The 22,960-nt window shown below is 51.0% G+C and overlaps 3 protein-coding genes across 3 annotated transcripts; 2 read left to right on the plus strand and 1 right to left on the minus strand.

Annotated features, from left to right (window-relative positions):
* Positions 1-9,188: 9,188 nt before the first annotated feature.
* UCRPA7_7491 (putative 5 -3 exoribonuclease 2 protein) lies at positions 9,189-12,428 on the minus strand (the record flags this gene model as incomplete). The annotated part of the gene is made up of 3 exons (XM_007920021.1): positions 9,189-9,303; positions 9,877-12,052; positions 12,119-12,428. 3 exons carry the CDS (start codon positions 12,426-12,428, stop codon positions 9,189-9,191), a joined length of 2,601 nt encoding a protein of 866 aa, XP_007918212.1.
* Positions 12,429-13,622: 1,194 nt separating this feature from the next.
* UCRPA7_7492 (putative intracellular protein transport protein) lies at positions 13,623-16,797 on the plus strand (the record flags this gene model as incomplete). Its single annotated transcript, XM_007920022.1, has 6 exons — positions 13,623-14,606; positions 14,678-15,909; positions 15,968-16,232; positions 16,303-16,452; positions 16,519-16,629; positions 16,681-16,797. The coding sequence occupies 6 exons, from the start codon at positions 13,623-13,625 to the stop codon at positions 16,795-16,797; spliced, it is 2,859 nt and encodes a 952-aa protein (XP_007918213.1).
* Positions 16,798-17,839: 1,042 nt separating this feature from the next.
* UCRPA7_7493 (putative hnrnp arginine n-methyltransferase protein) lies at positions 17,840-19,659 on the plus strand (the record flags this gene model as incomplete). The annotated part of the gene is made up of 4 exons (XM_007920023.1): positions 17,840-18,083; positions 18,140-18,556; positions 18,612-18,728; positions 18,785-19,659. 4 exons carry the CDS (start codon positions 17,840-17,842, stop codon positions 19,657-19,659), a joined length of 1,653 nt encoding a protein of 550 aa, XP_007918214.1.
* Positions 19,660-22,960: the final 3,301 nt, after the last annotated feature.

Consider the following 22,960-nt stretch of genomic DNA (forward strand, 5'->3'; position numbering starts at 1 on the left):
GAAGTTCGCTCACAAATGCATGATAACCGCAGGTCGCCCAACAGCAAGCTCGTTCAGCCACTGCAGCGTCCTATTCTGCACCGCATCCTCGAGGTATTGGAAGTCGACCAGCTCTATTGCCGTGTTGAGCAGGAGGTCCTTGTCTTTCATGGCTCCGAGATCCTGCATGGAGCGTATCTTGTCAATGTTGCCGAGTTCGGAGGGATTCACCCCAGCTAGCCAGAGACTATCCTTGAGCTCGTCATGGGTGACAGCGCGGCCAAGTATCAATGCCATGTAAGGAGATGTCGACAGATCTCGGGGTGTATGGCTACCATTGGCCTCCGCTGTCATTTCCAGAAATGTAGACAATACCCGCAGCGCCGTCGCTTTAGTCACTGTGTCTGTAAGCCCTCTCACCAGGCACGCGCATGCCGCGAAATGGAAATTGTCGTTGTTGAAGTGGATGCCATAGACATCATCCAGAGGCAATGCGGCTTCCTCCAGTTGTCCACGTCCTTGCAGGAGTAATGATACCATCTTTTCCCCCCTCATGTCTCCCGATGTGCTGATGTTTGTCAGCACCGCTTCCAAAAACATTGCAGCGCAGTTGAACAGGTTCGGTGGAACTAGACGCAAGAGAGAGATGGCGAGCCAGAAGAGCTGAAGCCCATAGCGGGATGCCGAAGGGAGTTTAGCTATCATCTTCGATATGGAGGTAACAATAGCCACAAGCATATCGCTATTACTATCCTCACTAAACCGACCGATACTATTGCGCAAGGCAACGAGCACCTGGTATAAGAGATCATCGTCTACCTCCTCTCGGGCAAGGCATCCCATTACACTGAATGCTCGAGGTTGAATGGCAGGGTTGTTCTGGAAGGCAGTGCTTGCAACGAGACTCATCCATCGCGAACGCCACGCGTTGGCCATGTCTACGGACGGCGCCGCAACAGAACAGATCTCAAAAAGGAGAGCCGCTAGGTTTTCGGTTGCCGACACCGTTGGACCGGCATCTTGGTTTGTTGACACCGACGCTCCGTCCCTCGAAGACATAGCCGACATGTTGGCAAACATGTCACTTCTCCACTCCGCCAGTGATTCGAGTGTTCCTCGAAGCTTATTGAGCCTTGTCTCGTCTAAAGCAAAGGACGTGCAAGCGGCGTGGATGGAGTTCACGAGCAATCGGTGAACAAGAAGCCGCACGTCTGGCGATCCGGTGTTTGCGAGCATGGTGACCACATGAAATATCTCGGGCAGGTAGAGCTGTGACTGCACACCACAGTCAAATGACAGTGACAAGCAGAACTGAAGAAGGATACAAATCTCGGGCCAAACTGCGTTATCTGGCAGGTATTTTGTCGGACGCAGCGACGATCTATTCAGCGCCTTCCGAAGGCGAGAGATGATTTTACCTCGCAAAGTGATCGTCCCGATAGATGTGACAATAGATGTCAAGGTTTCGGTCTGCTCATCGTGGAGACCTATACTCAGAGCCGTCTTCAAAATCTCTTCAAGCAGTATATCAAGGAGAACCTCGTCCTGATGAATAGCAGGCCACACGGTTTGCTCAAGAGTAAAGCTGAGGGAAGGATCCGAGAGAGTGACGTCTATCAACTTGCGAAACAGCGTGGCTATTTTATCGCGTCCTTTTTCGCTCTCGGTCTCCGTTGCAAGAAGCGACGTCCGCAACCCGGGCAGCCATGGCGCCATATACGCGAGGCTCAGGGGCTTCTGCTCTTCGGAGAAGCTATCCCAGCCAACGAAGAACTCATTCAAAAAATCAGACGTCAGCTGAGGCTCTGCGTGGGCCAGCTTCTTGCTGATGCTAATAATAAATCGCGAGGGCTCCAAGGGAACAGCCATATCTAAGTGAAAGGCATTGTCAGTAGTATTTCACCAAGTCTGGGGGTAAGCGAGGAGAATGAAGTTCACGGTCGTCGCAGTACCCGTATACATACCTTTTGTGCAAAGTAATTGGGATGCTGCACTAAATTTGAATGCCCTACACAATGCGCCGAGGAGGTTATAGGATGCAAGCCTGAGCACTTGATCTGGACTCGCAAGGTTGGTCAAGGCCAAGTTGAGCAGTGTTCCTGGAACATCTTGCGGCCTAATGAGTCTCTCGAAAGACTTCATAGCCCTGGTGTCCTTGCCATACTTGGCCTTTGCACCACGAATAGCTTGCAACACATCATTCTTCTTCGGACTCGTGAAGTACATCACAATCTTCCCATTGTCAGCCCTGAGACCGAAGGCCGAGTCGTCCTCTGTTTGAATAGATGTCGGTGCCTCATCAACCTCCCCGAGCCTGAAAATATCATTGACAGTAGTATTCAGACGAAAACCTGGGTGAACCTCTTGCTTCTTTGTCGTCGTGACCTGCACAAATTGGCTGCCAACTTTGACGACAACTTCGATCTTACCCTTTGTCTTAGATAGTCGGGTAATCGGCTGAAAGACGTATCGAGTGTCTGTGACAACACTGATTGTCTCCTTTGGAAGATGAAGCTGACTTAGATGAAAATGTGTTTGTAGATCTTGAAGACTGCCTATGAGGTGATACTCGACATTCTTGGGATTGAAAACGCTGACATCATTCTTCGCAGAAACTCGCAGAATACGCCGAAAGCATTTCCGGAAAGCACTGTTCATGTTATACACGTAAATTCGAGACAGCTGCCTTGACAGTTCAGTGGGAGTCAAGAGCTCCAGCCTTTGAAACAGCTCATCCTGTGGCTCATTCTGCCCATTGTAGCAAGTGGCATCAATGAGTAGTCCGAAGGGTCTGTGCCAGAGACGACTCGCAATCTTCAAATAGCAGTATATCAGGGTATCATAGTCGATAGATTCTGCGTCAATATTGCGAAGTATTACGCATATTATGCTTAGGCCATCCTTGCTCTCGCCACCATCGTATACTGCTCGAGCTGTCACGAATGACTCGGTGCTTCGGAAGGCATTACGGAGCATGAAGTTCTGGAATCTTGAGTATGCAGGAGGGCTATTTGCCGATATTTGAGGCCGATTCCACGTCACAGCTAAGGGTGGTGGCCCAAGATTTGTGATGAGGTTTCTCAGAGGTTCCAAAACTGGTGACCTGCCACGAGAAACATCTGCTGGGGATCGGACAAAGTCTCTCCTCTCGCGGGATATTAGTCGTTGCCGTACCTGATCCCAATGATCGTAGAGAAATCGATGGAGGGCCACGCAGGAGCCGAAGTCGAAAGATTCATTGGTACTTGGTGGGTCAAGAGCTTCCGGGGGTACAGATATCTCCCGTAGGAATGTCGTCACCCGGTAGATATTTTGTGTAAGGAAGTCATTGAGAGGAAACATGTACGGTTCCTTGGCTCCGAAAAGTACATTATTTGCAAGATTCTGTACGACTTTGGCAATCAGGAGCAGTCCTCGCCTCATCTCCTTGGACGGCGCAGTGCTCACAAGCCCCTCTACCTCAGGAGCCACGATCGCGGGACAAAAGAAACGCAAGAAGATGAAGGCGCCGACTGCAGTGTATTTTGCCTCTTGAAATCGCGGCATCACCGCTGCAGATATAATACTGCAGATTTTACGGAAGGAGGTTGGTATCTCTGCAGAAGATGTACAGATGTCGTCGATGAAGACTTTGGCCACGATGCGTAGTTGGAGGGCATTTTTTTCGAGTTCTTCTGTAGATGTCACCCTTGCTGGATCGAGTTCAAGATCAAGGTCTTTGGAGGTGAGCATCAAGCGCTCTACAACTTTCTGGAGAGTCGATTTTAGGTAGGCGGTACCTTTCCATTTGGCGTAGACGGAGAGCATCTTCGTAGCAACACAAGTGCGTCGCAGGAGCTCGGATTCATTTTCAGTGTCTTCTATCTCTTGTTTGATCAGAGCCTCAAGAAGAACGAAACTGAGTCCCCTAGTCTCAAATATATTGAGGAGGGAAATCGTCAACTCGTCAACCTCCCCGCTTGGGCACACCGCGCTCATGGCAGCAGCTAGGCTGGTATCATTTGTGAGCAGCTCTATAAGCTCGTCGTATTTCTCGCTGACTGCGGTATCAGAGAGATTGTTGAACTCGGTGCCCTGCATCAGGATGTTGAATAAAACCTTGACGAATGCAGTCCGTATCTCGACATTCTCGTGATAGCCGATGCTCAAGGAATGCTTCAAGCCAACATCGATATTTGCGCTGAGAAGGTTCGATAATATGGTAATGGCAAGTTCCGAGGCTGTTGCACTCTCGTCTCTCGTTGTGGAGCCAGGGAGATACTCAATCCGTGTCGTTTCAGAGGACTCCAAATTGAGCAGGGAAAGGAATCGATTGAAGTAGGTATGAAACATCTGCGACTTCAGCTCGCTTGTCCCGGCGTCTGTCTGCCCATCACCAGGTTGGAGCGGCAGACGGTAAGTCAACTCTGCCAGTGATCTTAAACACGCTTTGTCCAGGTCCCTCTGAACCCTAGTAGTTTCATCTTGCCTCACGGTTCCGAAGCCCGAGGTGTCCGTTCTCGGCGAGCGAGGTCTCGCAATCCAACCGAATATATACTCCAAGAGCTGATTTCGAATACGAACGTCATCTCTAAGGTTGAGATGCTCTTTCCTCTTCGTCACAGCTTCACACAGCTGACAAACCTTGATCTTTACTTTGAGACTGCTCCCGCTGTCCGGAACACCGTCCAGAAACTTGGCGAAGTTGAGCGTCAGGGCACCAAGGTGTATCGACGAGACAGCTCCGAGGTCTGACGGACTGTTTAGTCGTTCTACGAGAGCCCTGAGCAGCGAGGCGGACTGCTCTGCGAAAACGATCTCACTATCCTGGCCCTTGACGGAGGGCTCCAGTGCTCCAGTAAACAAGACGTCAAGCTCAGATACTAACGCCTTAAATAATGGCTGGAAAAGGGTTGACGAGATCTCTGTCGACAGAACTTCCCTCATAGTCTCGCGGATCCTCACATTGCTACATGCCAGAAGCTGGATGCTGAGCCTGAGATATCTCCCTAACAAGGGCTCTTCGTGATTTTCCGAGGACAGTCTGTCTATCCACTTTAGTCCGCTCAGGGCAGGCTCTTCTAAGATTGCGGCCTGATCTGCAGTGCAAATTCCTCCGAGGGACGCCAGGAAGCCAGAGTAATTACGCCATTCAGAAACCGTCCGTTCAGTGACGGCTTCTGGGAGCATGGTCGAGACATCTCTCGAAAGATTGAGCCACCTATCGAACGCCAATTCCCAAGCACCAAGGATGCCGCCGCTCGGGTACTGCATGCGTCGAAGCAAGCCCCGAATTCTCTTTTGGAAAGCAACAACGCCAGTGAAACGGAAGTCGCGGGATGCTATTTCTCGAAAAATGTCACCATTCCGAAGCAGACTTGAAGAGGACTTGGCCGACCCAGAGGCAGTATCGATGATACGACATTCCTCTAAGAATAGTCCAGTGCATGATGTGACAAGCTGACAGGTATCGACATCCGCAGAACATAACGACACCAAAAAGAGTGTCTCCAGCTTGATGGAGGTGGCTGTTCTTTCTGGAATGTCTTCAGATAGCTCAGATAATTCCTGTAATCAACCTTTTCGTTAGAGTCCGGCGAAAGAGACGTACGTTAAAACTTACACGTATCGAAGTTAGGAGGAGCAACCGGGACTCGAGGTAGCCATGAATTGAATGTAGTTCGGTGTGAAATTGGCTAGATCCGAGGTTGTCACACATAGCCATTAATATTATCGAACTGTTCTTCATTAGTATGCACGTAGTACGCTATTTTTTACAACTTACGTGAGTTTCCAGAAGTTGCTCTTGAATTCCTGTGAGTCTATCCTCTTAGATGCCCTTAGTGGTTGTAGTACGCTCTCATCTGCGAAGAGACGCTTGGCAACACGCATGGCTAATTTGCGCACGCGTTCGTTGGATGAGACGAGACATGATATGAAGGCAACTAAGTTGTCCTCGAAAAACTGGTCCCGCTCTCTATCCTTTTCTGGGGGGCCCTCAAACAATGTCAACGGAGATGCGTCTAAGAAATCTAAAATGTTGCAAATCATGTTTATAGCAGCTCCGGCCTCGGCGTTTTTACGCTGCAGTGCTTGGTCTCCGAAATAAACGTCCGTAAGTAGTGCCGAAGTTGTCTTTCTCATATGTTAGCCAAACCCTACGAAGGGTTGTTCAACAAAGCTCACCTTCAAATGACCTTGAATAAAAGCAGACGTGGCGGTGAAGAGCAACTGGTATTTCTCTGGGCCATCTAGTCTTGCGAAATACGAACACGCCTGTATAACAGCTGTCTTGAAGGCATGAGGCGCAGTGGGGGACAGGCAAACCGTTGCGAGGGTGTCCACACAGCTGTCAAAATTAAGATGTGTCAGGCTCACAAAGGCTGCTGTCATGACATCCTGGTCAAACGGCGCTCCATCTAGTCCAGCGGAGGAGCGGCGGAAAACCGCGTCTCGAACCTCATCTTGGACATCCATGGCATAACTAACGAGAGCCGAATCGCTCTCGGCATCGAAGTGACGAGCAGCTCGTAAGAGACACACGAGACAGTAGGCGGCTTGTTCGTTCCGATTCCTCAAAGCCTTTCTTAAACCATCAAGGAAGCCCACCTTTTTGGCCATGCTCCCGCTCTTGGCTTCCCTCATATTGCTGGCGACCTCGAAAACATCTGGCAGCAGGAACAGAAGGGTGGTCTGCAACGGATAGAGCACGATTCTCCTCCTGCCCGTCTCCACCACTGTCTGGGTCATGTCAAAGAGTGTATCCGCGCCACCATCCAGCCTCTTATGCAGAGCGTGGAGCTGCACGAACTCTTCCGGGTAACGGTCAAGCCATCTGGTGATTAGCAACGGGGTCACAATGGCTACAACATTCTGGAATGACTTCCGGAAGTGCAAATAACTCGAGCAAAACTCCTGAATAAGGAGGCCAAGCTTATAAGCATCTACCCAGAAGCTACCTACAAGACGAAGAGTGACTAGAGCAGCACGTTCTTCCTCGACCCCCAGGCCGATCTGCACAGGCCCGCCTTGGGAAGGCGCCGCTGCGCGAGTGCTATAAATCATGTTCCTGAGATAATCAAAGGCAGCAGACCAGCTCGATGCCGTCACGTACTCTACTATCGCCTTGACCTGGACCTCTATCTCGCTAGCATGAGCTTCGAGGAGGCGGCTACTTTCGACTGGCCCGTCTGGTGCAGCGAAAATTGATGGCTGCGATAAGGTATCCGAAGTAAAACTGCCAAGCTGATCCGCTGGTGGCGAATCCAGGATAGTCTTGGCAGGGAGGATGTACCCGTCTGGAAATGGCGAAAAATAGAGCTTGAGTATGTCTAAGATCCGGACTGCGAGTGCATCATCCAGAGGATCTGGCAGGGGATGAATGGCCTTCTGCCATCCGCGCGCGGCATCCTCGACGTTTTCAGCAGAGGATGCTCGCCCGACGGCACTCCAGTGACTCGAACAGCAATCAGCAAGTAATGCTAGGACGTAGAGTTCGGAAAAGAGGACATGGGGAGGATGGTTGACGACGGCCTGGTACGGCCGAGCGAGGTCTTCTAGCAGCGATAGAAGGGCGTCGAGGACGATAACCACGGAATTGGCGCTGACCTTGACAAGAGTGGCGCGAGTGATGAGGACTATGTCGTCTTGGTGGAGATCTTGCCCATGGGTACCAGTTCGATGGGGAAGCTGGCAAGGACAGAGTCAGCATCCATACGGCACATGCATGTTATATTACGAAAACGCTTGGGGGGAAAGAGGCAGGCGATGGGCAGTGCATGTTACCCTAGTTGTGAGCCTCTCCACCAAGCAGCCCACCAAGCTGGCGTCCCCGCTCATTGTACTGGTAGACATGAGGAGGAGCTTCAATGTATATCATGGTCATTGACCCATATTCGTTTTCAATGCCGTCTTTTTTGTGATCCCTGCTTCGTCTCTGCGAGGGTATCAGAACTGCGAACTGCTCCAATGTATAGCCGAGGCGTAAGTGGGCGCGAGTCCAATCAACCAGAGTTTGCCGTTGAGATAGCTGATAGATGAGGCAGTGTCGGGATGCAGGATGATGTGCAATCGCTTTCGAGCTGGTTAGACGCCTCAGGAGAGTGTGGAAGTGGGATTCTGTCAGAACAGCCGAGGCACGTACAACAGCCGTTGCAGTGGCTAAGGAACGGCTTGAATCGAGCAGGTTAACGGCGATGCTGCTGCAGACGGGAGGAGCGCTCAATCGGACTAGCCGGGCTACCTGACAATCGGGCGTGGTCTCAGTTTTGTCGGCTGAAATGTCGCGATCGTGGCAAGCGTTGGGAGTAAGTGTTTCAGGCACGGGGCTGAGGCTTCGACTGCTCGTGTAGATGGGTGGGTAGGTAGGTAGGGCGTTGTGGTGAGGAAGGATAACACTGGGTAGGTAGGTTATGTCCAAGGTGAGTAAGGTAAAGGTGTTGGAGACTGAGAGGAGCTCTAAGCATCGAAGTCGCAAGTCGAATTGGTGTGTGCGTTGTGGTGCGGTGCGGGGAGTGAGACACATGGTCTTGTTTGGTGGGGCACCTAGCCCCCCTCCTCCCGTGCTGGTCACTCGGGAGTCGGGAAGCCCCTTGCGCTTGCGCTCCCAAGGTTCTCTCCACACCATTTATTGGTTGGTACTACTTGGTAGGTAGGTAGTTTAGGGACCGTTGGTACCAACTACCTCTACCAATCTTGGAAAGCTTACCCGCTCACCCACCTCCCTGGTACCTACGTCTTGCCTGAGTACCTGACTTTACATTTTGCCTACCTACTCAAGTAAAGTAGACATGTGCCTAGGCACTTAAGGAGCCTTGTAGGTACCCGGGAGATACCCACCCAACCGACTACAAGTCCTGCACGTAATAAGCGCCCAGTGTAGGTACCGTAGGTCAGTGGATATTTGGCTCGGTCGGGCATGTTGATTTGATGGCATCGAGAGGCTGTTGTGTCATTGCATTACCTATCACTCGGCATTAGGACATTACCCTAGAGGGTACCTAAGGTATCAAGAAGAACATCGCCGAACTGGACTCGTCATCCGTCTATCAACTTTTGAAGCAGTTCATTCAACTCTCTTCGAGGTGTCTCCGGCACAGCAAAGAAAGCGGTATATATCACATGGATCGAGCTATAGTACGATATGATTTGAGCGAGCCAGCCTCACGGCCCTGACTTCCTCCTGTTAGCCCATCCGTCTTACATTCCTTGGCTCCGACCATTCATCGTAGTTATTCCCACCAGCATTCAGTAGCCTCGCGAGTCACGACCGCGACCACGATCATTCCCGTACGATCGATGACGACGATCATCATACCCTTGGCTCTGGTGGCTTTGGTAACCTTGCTGTCCTCCGGAGTAGTTACCCGGGGGTGGAGGGGGAAATCGCTCTCCATAACCCTGGTTTCTTCCGTAATTCTGCCCATACCCGCCATTTCCGTACAGATGCGCCGGCGGTGGCGGCGGAGGTAATCCCACACCAAATCCAGGGTATCCCGGAGGCGGTGGCGGCTGTGGATATGACGAAAGCGTTCCCGGGGGAGGATAGGCATCCCGCTGCTGGTATCCATTTGATCTAAAATTTGGCGGTCGATCTGGCTGGTCTTGTCGCTGCTGAGGGCGGCCCGGTCCGTAATTGATTGGGCCCCTCCTATCACCATTGTAGTTGTTATTGTTATTGTTATTGTTGTAATTGGGGCGCCCAAGCGGAACACCTCCATAGCTTCTCCCTGACCTTTGCGATTTGCTCCTCAGAACTTCTATGTCACTACGATCAAGAGCCGCAGTGGGCATTTTCAACCCGCGCAGTAGCATCGATTTGTGAACATGAGCAGTGACAGGCATCTCATAGTTGACCCTATTGGGAAGGTAGGTTAGCTGGCTGAAAATTGGGGAACAAGTGCATGCGTGGCAACGTACCGAAGGGATCGATCATAATCAATATCCGGCATGGCATTCCTCGAAAGTGGATAGACCAGGGCACCATGTGGGAGATATTCCTTGATCTTCTCTATCTTGCCTGCCAATCCGTCACTGACCCGAGGATCGAGCTTGTACTTCGGCGCACCCTGCTTCTTCGAGTAGAAGTGAGCTGTGATATCATCATATAGATGGGGGTGGGCATCCGATATGAGGAGTACATCCGCCCCCATCTCATTCCGAGCTTGATCTTCGACGCTTAGAAGCGGGTAACGTTTTTCTACCGCGTTCAGCAAACGAGGCATGTCAATAAAGGGCAGTAAGGCAACGCCTTGCCAGGCCATTTTTTTCCCGTTCAAGTCCACTTCGAAATCCTCGGGGTAGAAATCAATGATCTCGCTGTCCGGCTCCGTCATGAGATCATGAAAAATTTCGGGAATCGAATGACGAGACGCGGCAGGGAGCACACTCATGAGCTGTTCGAAAGGCTTAGAAATCCGACCTTTCTCGAAACTCAGGCGCATGTCCTTGAGGTCCACAAAGTCGGCCGCAAATGGCGCATAGTGATAGGGGTAGTACCATTCCCAGGACGGACATCCTTGAAAATAGTACATCAGAACCCAGGCAAGACCCTCTACATATGCCCTGGCCACCTTGTGCCGGAATTCTATGTCTTTGGGATCAACATGGAATTTCTGCTCGTAATACCGGTCGGCATATCCCTCTTCCCAGAGTCGTACACTGTCGACTGGACCTTCTTCTTCCTGCCCAACAGACGGGGTTCCAGTCTCTGCTGTGCTTGTTCCAGGGGTGCTGACATCATCTTCCATTAGTGATGCCTTTCGTTTCCCCAGCGCGGATGCCGGTGACTGTTCGTCTGGTACCGCAGCGTCTGAGTTTCCTTTAGCTGCACCATCAGCTGGCTCAGCCACCGAGTTTGCTGGCTGAGCTTGAGACATGAGACCTTGAATCTGACTTTTCAAGACACTGGCTGCACTCTTATTGGCAACATTTGCATCCCGTAGAGCTCCACGGTTTACCACCATATCGTGGGTTATAGCCATCGGAGCGGGTTTTGCTAGGCTCGACAGAGGTATGAGAGGGACGTTAGACGGCGGATACTCGGGAGCATTACGATTTCGTGGTCTCTTGTTCGAAGGTGAGCCGTTGTGACCATTTCTTCCGTTTGCTTGATCTTGAAGTCTGCGCCGCTTTGCGTTGGCTTCGCGGCGATCCTCGGTTTCTTTCCTGCGGCGGAAGATGGCGTCTTCTTGTTTTGCGAGTCCAGCCAAGATGTACTGGGCACGTTCCAAGTCCACATGCCCGTCCTTCGTGACATAGCCCCCCATATGTGGGAGGTTGTCCTTCCAAATAGCCATGAGCGTATCAATCCCGTTTTCTCGAATCTCGAGTGCGGGCAGGTGAGGCAGGAAGTCATTTCCCACAAAGAAGCACATGAAAACCCAATCATCGATGGCTCTCTCGAGATCAAATCTAAAAGGGAGGCCCGGGACATCCAATTCAATAGCGAGATATTCCCGAAGGACAGAGACGTGAAGCCAGATAAAGGGTTTAAGAGGGTGGGCCTTGTCCTTTTCGTCTGACTCTCCGTCTTTTTCCTTGGCGGCACCTCTACACGCTTGTGCATCATGACCCTTCTGCCCACAAAGTTTGCACATCCTGGCTTTTCCCTCCTGGAAGAAAACGTCTTCTCGAAGCACGCGGAAGTGAGGCTCATGGGTAGCAAGCCCCAACATGATAAGATCGGCATCGAGGCCGTAGATGACATGCCGCGTGTTCGGGTCATGTTCGGGAGATGACCTCTGAGAACGGACGAAATTCATGATCTTATGCTCACCCTCGCCGGGAACCGAGGCGTCAGAGATGATGATCTTCATTTTCGCCCAAGCCGGATCAGTATTCAGCTTGTACGCGCACCAATATCGTAGACTAGCTGCCAGAATATCCATGAAGGGCGTGCCGGGCGTGATACTGTTGGAATCAAAGGCCTTCTTGGCCACAGTTTCGACCGTCTCCTCTGTCACGGCACCGCCATTCTGCTGCTTCAGAAGCTTCAAAAGCTCCTGTTTGTCCTCTTCCTTCTCTTTAGCATCCTGGGCGGAACGGAAACGTCTAGAACGTTGCTGATTCATTTTCGCTCGAGGGGCAACACCGTCTAAGGAGATGGTGGTCAGTCGATGACTACAGTTTGCTAGTGGGTCAGGGGGGAGCAAGGACTTACCAACGGCTATCATGAGCAGCTTGCGAGGTCGGACCATATTGACAACGCGATCGGTGTACTTGAAAATCTCGACCATCATCTCTTCCTCATCTTTGGGAGGCGGTCGGTCCTCGGGATGGGAGCACGGATGGACGATGCCGTTCATGTCCAGGTAGAGATTGTCGAACTCTTCACCATTCGGATTGGGACGGGTTGCATCGACAGGGATGACGGAGCCGTCGTCCATCGTCAGAGGTTGATCTTCGATGACCGGGGATATGATCTTAGGGTATTTGGTGGATAGCCATCTGAACGCAGCTGGAATACCCATTGTGACGAGCCCGCGGGGCGCCGAACAAGTGGCTGCAAAGGTTCTTCACCCTATGCGCTGCCTAGGCAAGATGAGATCGCAACTGACACAGCGACACCACGGATATGGGATGTATAGATGAAGATGGAAGATGGAGGCTTGTGACACGGATCGCGACAGTCGGGCTCATGGGGGTTTGTTGATCTTGCTTCTATTCGCAGCGTGGGATTGACAAGTGAGGCAGGTACGGTGGGTGTGTTGTTTGCTTTCCGTCTTCGTCTCTGCGCTTGCGAGATGCAAGATGTATGATACGGTGTTTCCCTATGCTACGCGAAACGTAGAATGTTGCTTTGCGACACACTGAAAGTGGGCTGGGCATGGGATGGTGAAGGTTGTCGAGGACAAGGAAAACTAAAGTTGATACCTAGCCTTGCCGGGCAGACGGGATGTGCTTCTTTTTTTTGTTCTTGCCATGGAGGTAAGGCGACCTGCGAACTACCCCCAGGTTGGTATCTAGTCCACCCATCTAACGTGGGCGAGATACCCTAGGTGAGCTAAGGAGGGCGCCACTATCAAGGTACCTCCTAGGTATCTAAGTAGGGACATATGGGGCTGATGCACTGGACGGCTACCATGGTGGACGAGGCAGGGGCAGCCTTGGCAGCCTGAGTGGCGCCCCAAGTCGACCAAGCTCCACTACCTAGGCACTAAGCAGAAGCACTGACAAAAGCTACACGCCTGGGCTTACTCCCTCAAGGAGGTACCTAGGCGAAGGACACTCAGTACCGGTAACAGCATTATACTGTTTAGAAGGGTAACTAGCTCCTCAAAACCGACTATAAATTACAATACTCCCAAATTACAGAAGTATCGAGGTTATTGCTATTTGATGCAATCTGTCCCAATTCTCTGACAGCTCTCACCACTAGGAAGCTACGCGCTTCAGAGCTTCCAAAAGCAATTGCTCTCGTTTGAGGTACCTCAGGAGCAAACGTCCGAGAAACATCGCCTTGACGTACGGTCGAGTCCCTCCTCAGCAAGCCGCCTAGGTACTAGAGACATCCTCCGCACGCCAGAAAGTCGTTGGCTGTCTCGCCGCAGCTGTCAGTCCACCACTCATGCACATTCAAACCAGCACCTCACTTTCCTCCGGCACCGGTGAAGCATGAGCTCAATGGCCGCGGAGTCGAAATCGAACAATCACCCTCCACCACCATGTTTTCCATTGCAACTGCACCGGCCAAGCAGTCGGTCAGCGAAACCATATCTGTGCTGAGCGGCCGTCTCAGCTCCGCCACCCTTCTCGAGGATCGTCGCGCCGCCATACTCGGCCTCCGCAGTTTCGCCAAAGAATACCCTGCCTCTGTAGCTTCTGGCGCTCTGCGAAGCTTGATCGGGAGCCTCAGCAAGGACGGCGAGGATGTTGACACCGTCAAGGTCGTTCTCGAGACCTTGCTCATGTTGTTCAATCCAAACGAGGATAGCCCCGAAGCCTCTGAAGAGATTGCTTTGTGGCTCGCCGATGAGTTTACGCAGCGCCAGGAGAACATTACTCTACTGCTCGACTTCCTTGAAAGTAATGACTTTTACTCTCGACTCTATTCCCTTCAGCTGCTCTCGGCCATCCTCGCTGCCCGTACCGAACGGACCGAAGAGTGTGTCTTCACAGCTCCCCTCGGCATCTCGAGGCTTGTTGCCATTCTTGACGATCGCCGAGAAGCGATTCGTAACGAGGCTATATCGCTCCTGATCTACCTGACACCGACCTCCACCGACATACAGAAGCTTGTTGCCTTTGAGAACGCCTTCGACCGAATATTTAAGATTATCACGTTTGAAGGCTCCCTCGCTGAGGGAGGGCGAGTAGTCGAAGACTGCCTTATATTCCTGGCGAATCTCCTCAGATTGAATCCCTCGAACCAATCCCTCTTCCGGGAGACGGGTTGCATTCCGCAGCTGGCAACCCTGCTCGAAGGCGCATATAGTTCAAAGGGGGACGACCAAGAAGAAGTGGCGCCTTGGGCTCAGGCTCAACGTAACAGGAATATTTATGCACTTCTGGCTGTGCTCAGGCTATTCCTTGTCGTTGGTACCGTGGGCACCGCTCAGAATCAGAATGCGTTTTACCGTCATCGTTTGCTTGATCACGCACTACAGCTTGCCTTCAACTACGCGGTTGAGATTCCCATTAAGGCTGAGGTGAGAGTCCTGCTCGCTCGCTTCCGTCACTCTTGCACTTCAACACTGCTGATCACGATATCTCTCGCTAGGCTCTCTCTACCTGTGCTGATATTATCCGAGGCAATTCCGGCCTCCAGGAGAACTTTGCGCAATTACAAGTCCCGTCACCGCTGGATTGGGCGGTACATGGGCAAGCAGAGGTTGTGAATGGTGTCCGGAAAGTTTATGTCATTGACGCTTTGCTAGACATGACCCTTGTAGTGTATGCCATTCAAGCATTTGATATTCGCATTGCAGCATGCCAGTGTCTCAAGGCATATTTTTTTAACCACGCCGAAGTACGCATGCATTTCCTTCGCCGGGCTATCGAAGGTCACACCTCAGGAGCGGATGAGACCGGCAACGTGTTAACCACACTGCTGCGCCCACCCACAGATGCCTCGTCTAGCGATCCCTATAGATCGTGGTTTGCGGCCGTGATCTTGCTCCACCTTATCTTTGAAGATCCCGATGCCAAAGCACTAGCAATGGGAGTAACTGAGGGTGACGAGGCGAATGGCGAAGAAGTGGTCACAAGCATTCAAACTATCACAGCTCATCTGCTCAGCAGTCTCGCGAGGGGCGAGGATGATCGAATCATTGTTGGGTACTTAATGTTACTTCTGTGCTGGCTGTTCGAGGACCTAGATGGCGTAAATGATTTCTTGAATGAGGGTAGCAACGTCCAGGGACTGATACAAGCAGTTGTCACGCCCTCTGCGGGACCCTTGGTACAAGGCCTCTGTGCCATGTTGCTGGGTGTAGCTTATGAATTCTCAACCAAGGATTCTCCAATTCCACGGGCAACGATTCAGCCAATTCTTCTGTCGCGTATGGGTCGCGATACTTACATCGATAAGCTTGGCAAGCTGAGATCTCATCATCTCATCCGAGATTTTGAGGTTCTGCAGCAAAAGATGGAGACTGCTCCAGGACAAAAATTCCCTGACGTATACTTCGACGCTACATTTGTTGATTTTTTCAAAGACAACTATAGTCGTATTCTTCGAGCAATTGACAGAGACCCTGGTATGGAGATTTCTGTGATGACCAATGGCGTTCAGAAGGGTATTTCGAGAGAGCTTGTTGATGCATTGAGAAGTCAGTTGGAAGATAAAGACAGGGCTCTACAAGAGGTCCAGGTCAAGGTTGCCTCACTCGAGCAGCAATTGGGTCAGGAACGGGCGGATCATCGTCGCACGAAGGAAGTCGCAGCCGTAGATCTCTCAAGAGCCAAATCGAACCATGATTCTGCCCGCAAACAACTTGAGGCAGAGATCAGGTATGTCTGCAGAATTCTTCCCGAACCTTTGTTCCGGAGAGCTAACCGCGAATTGCAGCGAATTGCGCACCGTGCAGCGTCAACAAGAGGAAGAGATGCACAGGCGCATCGATACTACACGGCGAGCTGCGGAATCAGAATTGGAGCAATTCAAGCGCCGGGCAGATGCCGACCAGCGCTCGAAGGAAGAAGAATTGCGGCGTCAGTCCGAAGATGTACGGAAAAGGCTGCAGTCTGAAGCCGACCGCTTTCAACGGCGAGCAGAGGCGGAAATGGCAGATTTGCGAGCCACGATTAGTAGATTGGAAGTTGATCTTATCAAGGTGAGGAGTCTCTGAAAAGAAATGGCGAATTAATTCATCAAGAGAAGATAATGTTAACGTCTAATGATAGGCAAATAAGACCAAAGCACAGGAGCTACAAGCCGCACGAGACTTGGCTAAAGAGCAGGCCACAGAGCAGGCCAAGGCCCTTCAAGAGGCAGTCAACGAGGCTCGCAGTCTTCGAACGAGCCTAGCGACTGTTGAGGTCCGAAATCAGAAGGTGAGTGCTGGACGCTTGTCCCCCTCAAAGTGGTGCCCTTCATACTGAGCAATTTCGTGCTATCAGCTGGAGTTGCAAGTGAGCGAGAAGGAAGAAGAGAGGAAGATAGCGCAAGGGGAACTCGATGATCTCTTGATGGTATTTGGCGACTTGGAGGAAAAAGTATCGAAGTACAAGGTTGGTCTATCAAGTCACTCTGTTGAAGCTGATACTAATCAGGCCAAACAGCGTCAACTCAAAGCTTTGGGAGAAGAAGTTTCCGAAGGAGAGGATGATGGTGACGGCGAAGAAGATGGAGATGATGACGACGAGGCGACAGATGCCACGAATGATGATGTCGACTGAGCGAGGCTTCAGATGCCCCTGAGACCAAGCTTCCCGTTGTAGCTAAGTCTGTGCCAACATCAACTGGATCATCCTGTAGTAGGCAATGGCGACATCGCGCACGTTTTTCGCCTTACATCTTAGAGAACAAACGGAAAGTCTGGACTTAGAGGTCGAGCACTGTAGTTGATATCACCAGAGTCGCGTAAGCATATTCTTTGAGAGAATGGCTCCAGCTGGGCAAGAAATTTACAATGGCACATCTGCTCATCAAGGTTTGGTGGCCGCTATACTGCTCGACGCTTACCAAGAGCAGCATGAACAGTCCAATACCTGCCTCCAGTTATGGCACGCCCATCATGCCAATTTTGCTTGGGGTATTTCGGTGTCTGTTTGACTAGAGCATCTCCTGGCCGGCCATGGCAACGGAACTAAATTTCTTATCGTCAGACAATATGGCAAGTTCGAAGACTTTATGCCTGTATCCGAAAGCATCTGGCTAATATTTCAAGTTCGCACGTCTTCAAGCCAAAGATATTGAAAATGAGCGTCGATGCCATCATCTGTACATAGATAGGTCCCAGGCCTTATCTGAGCGAAGGGAGCTTCCTCCCCAAATGAAAAACCTTGGTACCTAGAGTGTAGAACTTTAGGACAGTTGCTAGCTGGGTACCCAATTGCGTAGATAATCAAATGCCTATTCGGGGTCCTGGAGTTCCTGAGTTTGGTACAATAGAGGCATCTCGTGCATAACACTGCACGGATGTTGGCATTTGCCATCGAGGGGCAAGGTGTGACGCCTGATTTATCTAAGTACATAATCCACAATTTTCTTGACCCCACCACGACAAAAAGCACTTTGTACTTGTCCTCTATCGACTGGACTTATCCTGGCACACGCTTGTGAAAATCTCACTCTCGCCGTAAACTGCACAAGCTAGGTATGTACTAGACAACAATCTACCAAAAGTTAATCAGCTTCCCGAACTATAATTACACTCAGGTTCATCCATTGACATATTATTATTTCTCATATCGCCAATTGCCAAGCAAGGAGAGGACCATGCCTGCAGACAATATTCTTGATGCCCAGTCTGAGGCATCAGATGCGAGTAGCTGGGGCGACATCGATGACAATGACGAAGGCGAAAGTGAGGCCCTCATTGTCTCGCTCTTTGACGAGCGTGTGTTCACAGATGCCATGTCCATGATCTCGTACTGCAAGGAGTCGTACAACTTCGATTTTCTCGCAACAAGAGACCGTTTGTCACTTGATTTCTATGGCTCAATCAAGCTTATCAACTTCAGTACATATCCGCTCCTAGCCACCCATCGCATTTGCTTGTCGCTAATTGCATTCCAGTTCGCTCGAGCGTTCGGGACGGCCAATCTCTACCAAGCGAGATAACAATGGAACAGATCCAGGATGATGTCTACCTCCGTCCTGTCCTGGAAGACGATGCTCTCATCATATCCTTGGACGACCTACCGCAAGAAAATCAACAGATTGTTGATGGCGGGCGCTCCGAGGACTCTATCACCGGCAGCAGTCGAGAAGATGGCAATCTGCGCAAGGCGAACGCCGATTTGCAAGCTCAACTTGATAGCTTAAGCCAGCAATTTGCCAACTATCGCCTAGCAGTTCAGCAGACACTGGACAAGCGCTGGGGGGTTGATGGCGACGATGATTCTGGCGAATCGTTGGTGACAACTCAAGCTAGCACATCAAAGCCCCGTCAAGATGACTCGGAATACTACTGGGAGTCTTATGCATACCACGGTAATGGCGCTCCGAGTCACCAACCTTGGGGTTTAGTTACTGACGGAGGTGCTAGACATTCACGAGACTATGCTCAAGGATGCAGTACGAACCGATGCGTACCGAGACTTCATCTACAACAACAAGCATCTTATTGCGGGCAAGGTAGTACTCGACATTGGTTGCGGCACAGGTAAGTATCACAGAATGTGTAAAAGGCGACGACCATCTTGACTCACATGTATTCAGGAATTTTGAGCATGTTCTGCGCTAAAGCCGGAGCGAGGCAGGTCATTGCCGTGGATAATTCGGCCATCATTGACAAGGCACGAGAGAACATATTCCGCAACGGACTTGATGATAAAATTACGTGTCTTAGGGGACGAGTCGAGGATGTCACTATGCCAGTCGACAAGGTAGACATTATCGTCAGCGAGTGGATGGGTTACTGTCTCCTATACGAGGCCATGCTGCCAAGCGTTATCTGGGCTCGTGATAGATACCTCAAACCGGACGGTCTCCTGATTCCTAGCCACGCCACGATTTTTATAGCTCCAGTGTCCGACTCCGAATATGTCTCAGACCACGTTGATTTCTGGCAAGATGTGTATGGGTTCGATATGACGGCAATGAAATCCGGACTCTGCTCAGATGTCCGCGTGGAACATGTTCCAGAGAGCATTGTCTGCGGAAGCCCCAGCACAGTCGCATTCAACCTCTATAAGACGACTGTGGCTGACCTCACATTCAAAATAGATTGGCGATCCACCATCTCCTCAGACGTCGACGAAGTCGACGGGTTTCTCATCTGGTTCGACATGTATTTTGCGCCTGATCGCCATGATCCAGATGAGCTCATTGTTGCGCCGGCTAAGGAATGGGCTGCGAAGAGGAATGATAGCATTGCATTCACTACCGGACCGATGGGTATCGAGACACATTGGAAGCAGGGATTGCTTTTGTATGAACACGATGACAGCTCTCCCAAGTTTAGAACCGGCGAGGAAATCCAGGGAACATTATCATTTTCCGTTCTGGAGGACCACGCCCGCGGCCTTTCTATCCAAGTAGACTGGGAAACATCACCAGGCAATAGGCGCAGCCAGTCGTGGAATTGCCGTTAAATCATACCAGTGTGGGTTTACTGGTTCATCTTTACTCTAACCTGATTCTTCTACGCTTCTAAATGTGCTCTTTAATGACTCGTTTGTCGTGTCCTCCGCTAAAAGGCTAACACGTCCCACCCCGCATAATATCGATGCAATCTAAGGTCTAGGGAAACATGTAGACATGGCTCGCTCTTTTACATGTTGTATGTCCCTCACGGGTAATTAGCCCCATCCCGTAGACAAAGTTTTCTTTGACTCGTGAATATGTCATGTGTCTTAAAGATGTGGCACTCCTGCACTCTGCATTAGGAGATTCACAATGCTCAAGAAGCCCTCTCCAAGTATGAATCCCTGTATAAAACGGTCAGCACAGTGCACAGATACGCGAAGCTGGGACTCGAGCATCTGTCTAGTCTTGTGTCTCCGAAATATCGCGCTGAGTGCATTATGAGGAGACTGCTCACCGAAGCCAGAACGATCAATGGGGTGTCGTCCCCTCCAGATCTCGCCTTCCAATACCAAGCAATTACACCGCCTATCGTCCTTGCTAGGGTGAATGATGGGACGTTGTACATCCCTACCGTCTCGGATTAGTTAAGGAATTCTAAGTACGACTCAATTGTACCCACCAACGGCGACTGCGATTCCTCCTGGAACATAGGACTGCCATGTCTTGCCAGCAGCGTAAATCCTGACCGCAGTCGTGACAGCGAAGAGAACGGCAAAGGCAGTAGCCCACTCCTGCGCCATGTATGGCAAGCCCTGGCCGGTGACAAGTCGTGCTGTGAAAATCCACCTTGAATATGATCTCAATTAGTACTTTCCGTATAAATACTGCCCGGCAAAAGGGCTGCACCAGAAGGTATGGCGGATCGCAGATGCCTAACTTACACATATCCCGTTGGGACTTGGAAAAGGTCACCGGGAATCTGGTACACACTGCAAAGTGTGTTAGCATGACGAGAGTAAGATAACATATTGTTGCTTGTTAGCAACGCAACGTCCAGCAGCGTCAGGTATCCTGATAAACTCACGCTGTGTATAACCGATAAATGAAGGCGCTGACAACAGCACCGACCGTTGCGCCAATGATTTGGCCCCAGAATTGTGCCTTCGGTGCAGCTCCTAATAGGTGACCCGTTTTCAAGTCCTGCATAAGGTCTCCAGCCTGAAGTGCGCCCTATAGAGCCACTATTTAGATAGAAGGTCCAGAAATCTTCCATAACAGAGACAACTTACAGCTTCAGACTGTAGTGCCGGGAAAATTATGTTAGTTTGTTGACTGTTGCATCAATAGAAGTGATAGACGTACCACCGCACCCGCAACGAGGTTGATGAGCACGCTTGACTTATTCGACTGTGGGATGATAAGAGCAAAAAAAAGCTGAGCCAATTTGCTAATCCCCGAGACAGGGTTTAGATCCGTCTCCCCAAGAGCTCTTACTCCCATGATACTCAATAGGAGTGCCATGAATACAGCTACCACGATTGCGTATAGTGGAACCAGATGACCGAACACGACCTGTATGCAGATGACGGCGAACACGACAGATAAGAGAAATCCGACCCACACAACCTTGTCACTGATAAGTTGATCGACAGGAGCATCGTCCTCAGGTGTAAGTTTGAAGTCTTCACCGAGGTCACCAGCGTAAGAGCCGTCAGGTGCAAGTTCAGACAGGGGGCTTGCTGGGACCGGCAATGACGAGGGATCGCTTTCGTGTTCGCTGACATTCACAGCACTATACCCCTGATGGCGGGGCTGGAGGAGTTTCGCCAATTTGCTTTCTCGAAATTGAACGCCTTTCCCAAGCTTAGAGAGTCGCCCCATTAATGGGCGGAAAGCAAGGTGGCCTAGGCTGATGATTGCATCGGCAAGCATAATGGCCAACGATGTCCATACGATCCATCCTTTGCTCCCCGTCTCCCAGTCGTCAATGGATCCTGGTGCCCATCCCTTGAACTTGGCAAGGGGTGACAGAATAGCCCACCCTACGACAGCGCCAAGAAGCCTTAGAATCCAAGTCAGCATAATTTGTTTTGGGGGGTAGCTAAGCCGTATAGCTTGCGAAGAAGAAAGATCAACCTAGGATATTCGAAGCATCATTCGAACACAGTAGATAAGTGGAGGCCCACGAAGTGAGTCAAATCAACGTACATGTGAAGGGTTGTGGCAGGTCCCATGATGATACCTTGGCCAACATACGCAAGGCTTGGATTTAAAGTCCATAACCACATACTCGCGGCAGTGCCACCAAAGATTGGTATGTTTCGCAACACCGGGAAGAAGAAAGTAGCGAACGTGAACAGACCAGACACAAAGAAGCAAACAAGCAATAGCCTGACATTAGCCTTCCACTCGAGACCGCGAGGATCATTCGGCTGGTCGTTGTCTTCGCTAATGCGAGAAGGACCGTCTCGAAGGTCCCTGATGGGGGCCACGTCATCATCCGTTACAGCGAGACTTGCGAAGCCAGCAGCAATGGAACCCGTGCCATCTGGGTCACTTCGCAAGCGGCTTTTCCCGTGAAGGACGCCGATCAATACGGCAGTACTGAAGCCACTAGGAAATCTCAACTGCTCTCGTATAATTACTTGGCGGCGCCTGTACATACATGCTAGTTAACATGTATCCGGGATCAAGACGCTGTCATGGTCCCTATCAAATCAAGCATGAGAAGGTCAGCAGGGGTAGGCATACAATGGAACGGCGAATACAACGCCAAAATAGCAAAGCCCGAGCGACCACACGATTAGCTTCCAGAGGCTGAGCTGTAGAGGTCCTTGCTCTTCCGGCAAAAGCAAATAGTTCATTGCAGGGATCTACATATACATGGATTAGCAATGTTAGAGACCGGACAACTGGTCTGGCACGGATGCTCACCACTCCAACGAAACCGCATCCTAGGGGCATGATTGCCATGCTTCCTGCAACGGTCTGCACGAGCACGTTTTCGACGGGGGAGAACGGGAATTTCAGACGGCGAGAGAGGGTTTTGAAGATGCCGAAACCCATGAGGCTGGCAGGCATCGTCATGGTACTAACCCAACCGGTCTGCAGGCCGAAATACATATTGGAAAAGCAGATGACAAGGCCAACAAGAAGGCCCACAGCGACACCGCGGACGGTGAAGCTTCGGCCAGGGACAGGTGGACTTCGGTCAAGAACGGATGCACTAGGTGCACACTCAGGGCCGCCCGAAGGAAGATAACCTGCATCATCAGAGGAGGAGGTAACAGATGCTGGCGGCGGTGAAAACCCTCTGTCCGGAGACATGTTGGAGACTCGGGCAGCAGAGGCCATATACAGTAATCC

The sequence above is a fragment of the Phaeoacremonium minimum genome (genome assembly GCF_000392275.1).
Source record: "Phaeoacremonium minimum UCRPA7 unplaced genomic scaffold PA7_03_scaffold_534, whole genome shotgun sequence".
Lineage (NCBI taxonomy): Eukaryota > Fungi > Ascomycota > Sordariomycetes > Togniniales > Togniniaceae > Phaeoacremonium > Phaeoacremonium minimum.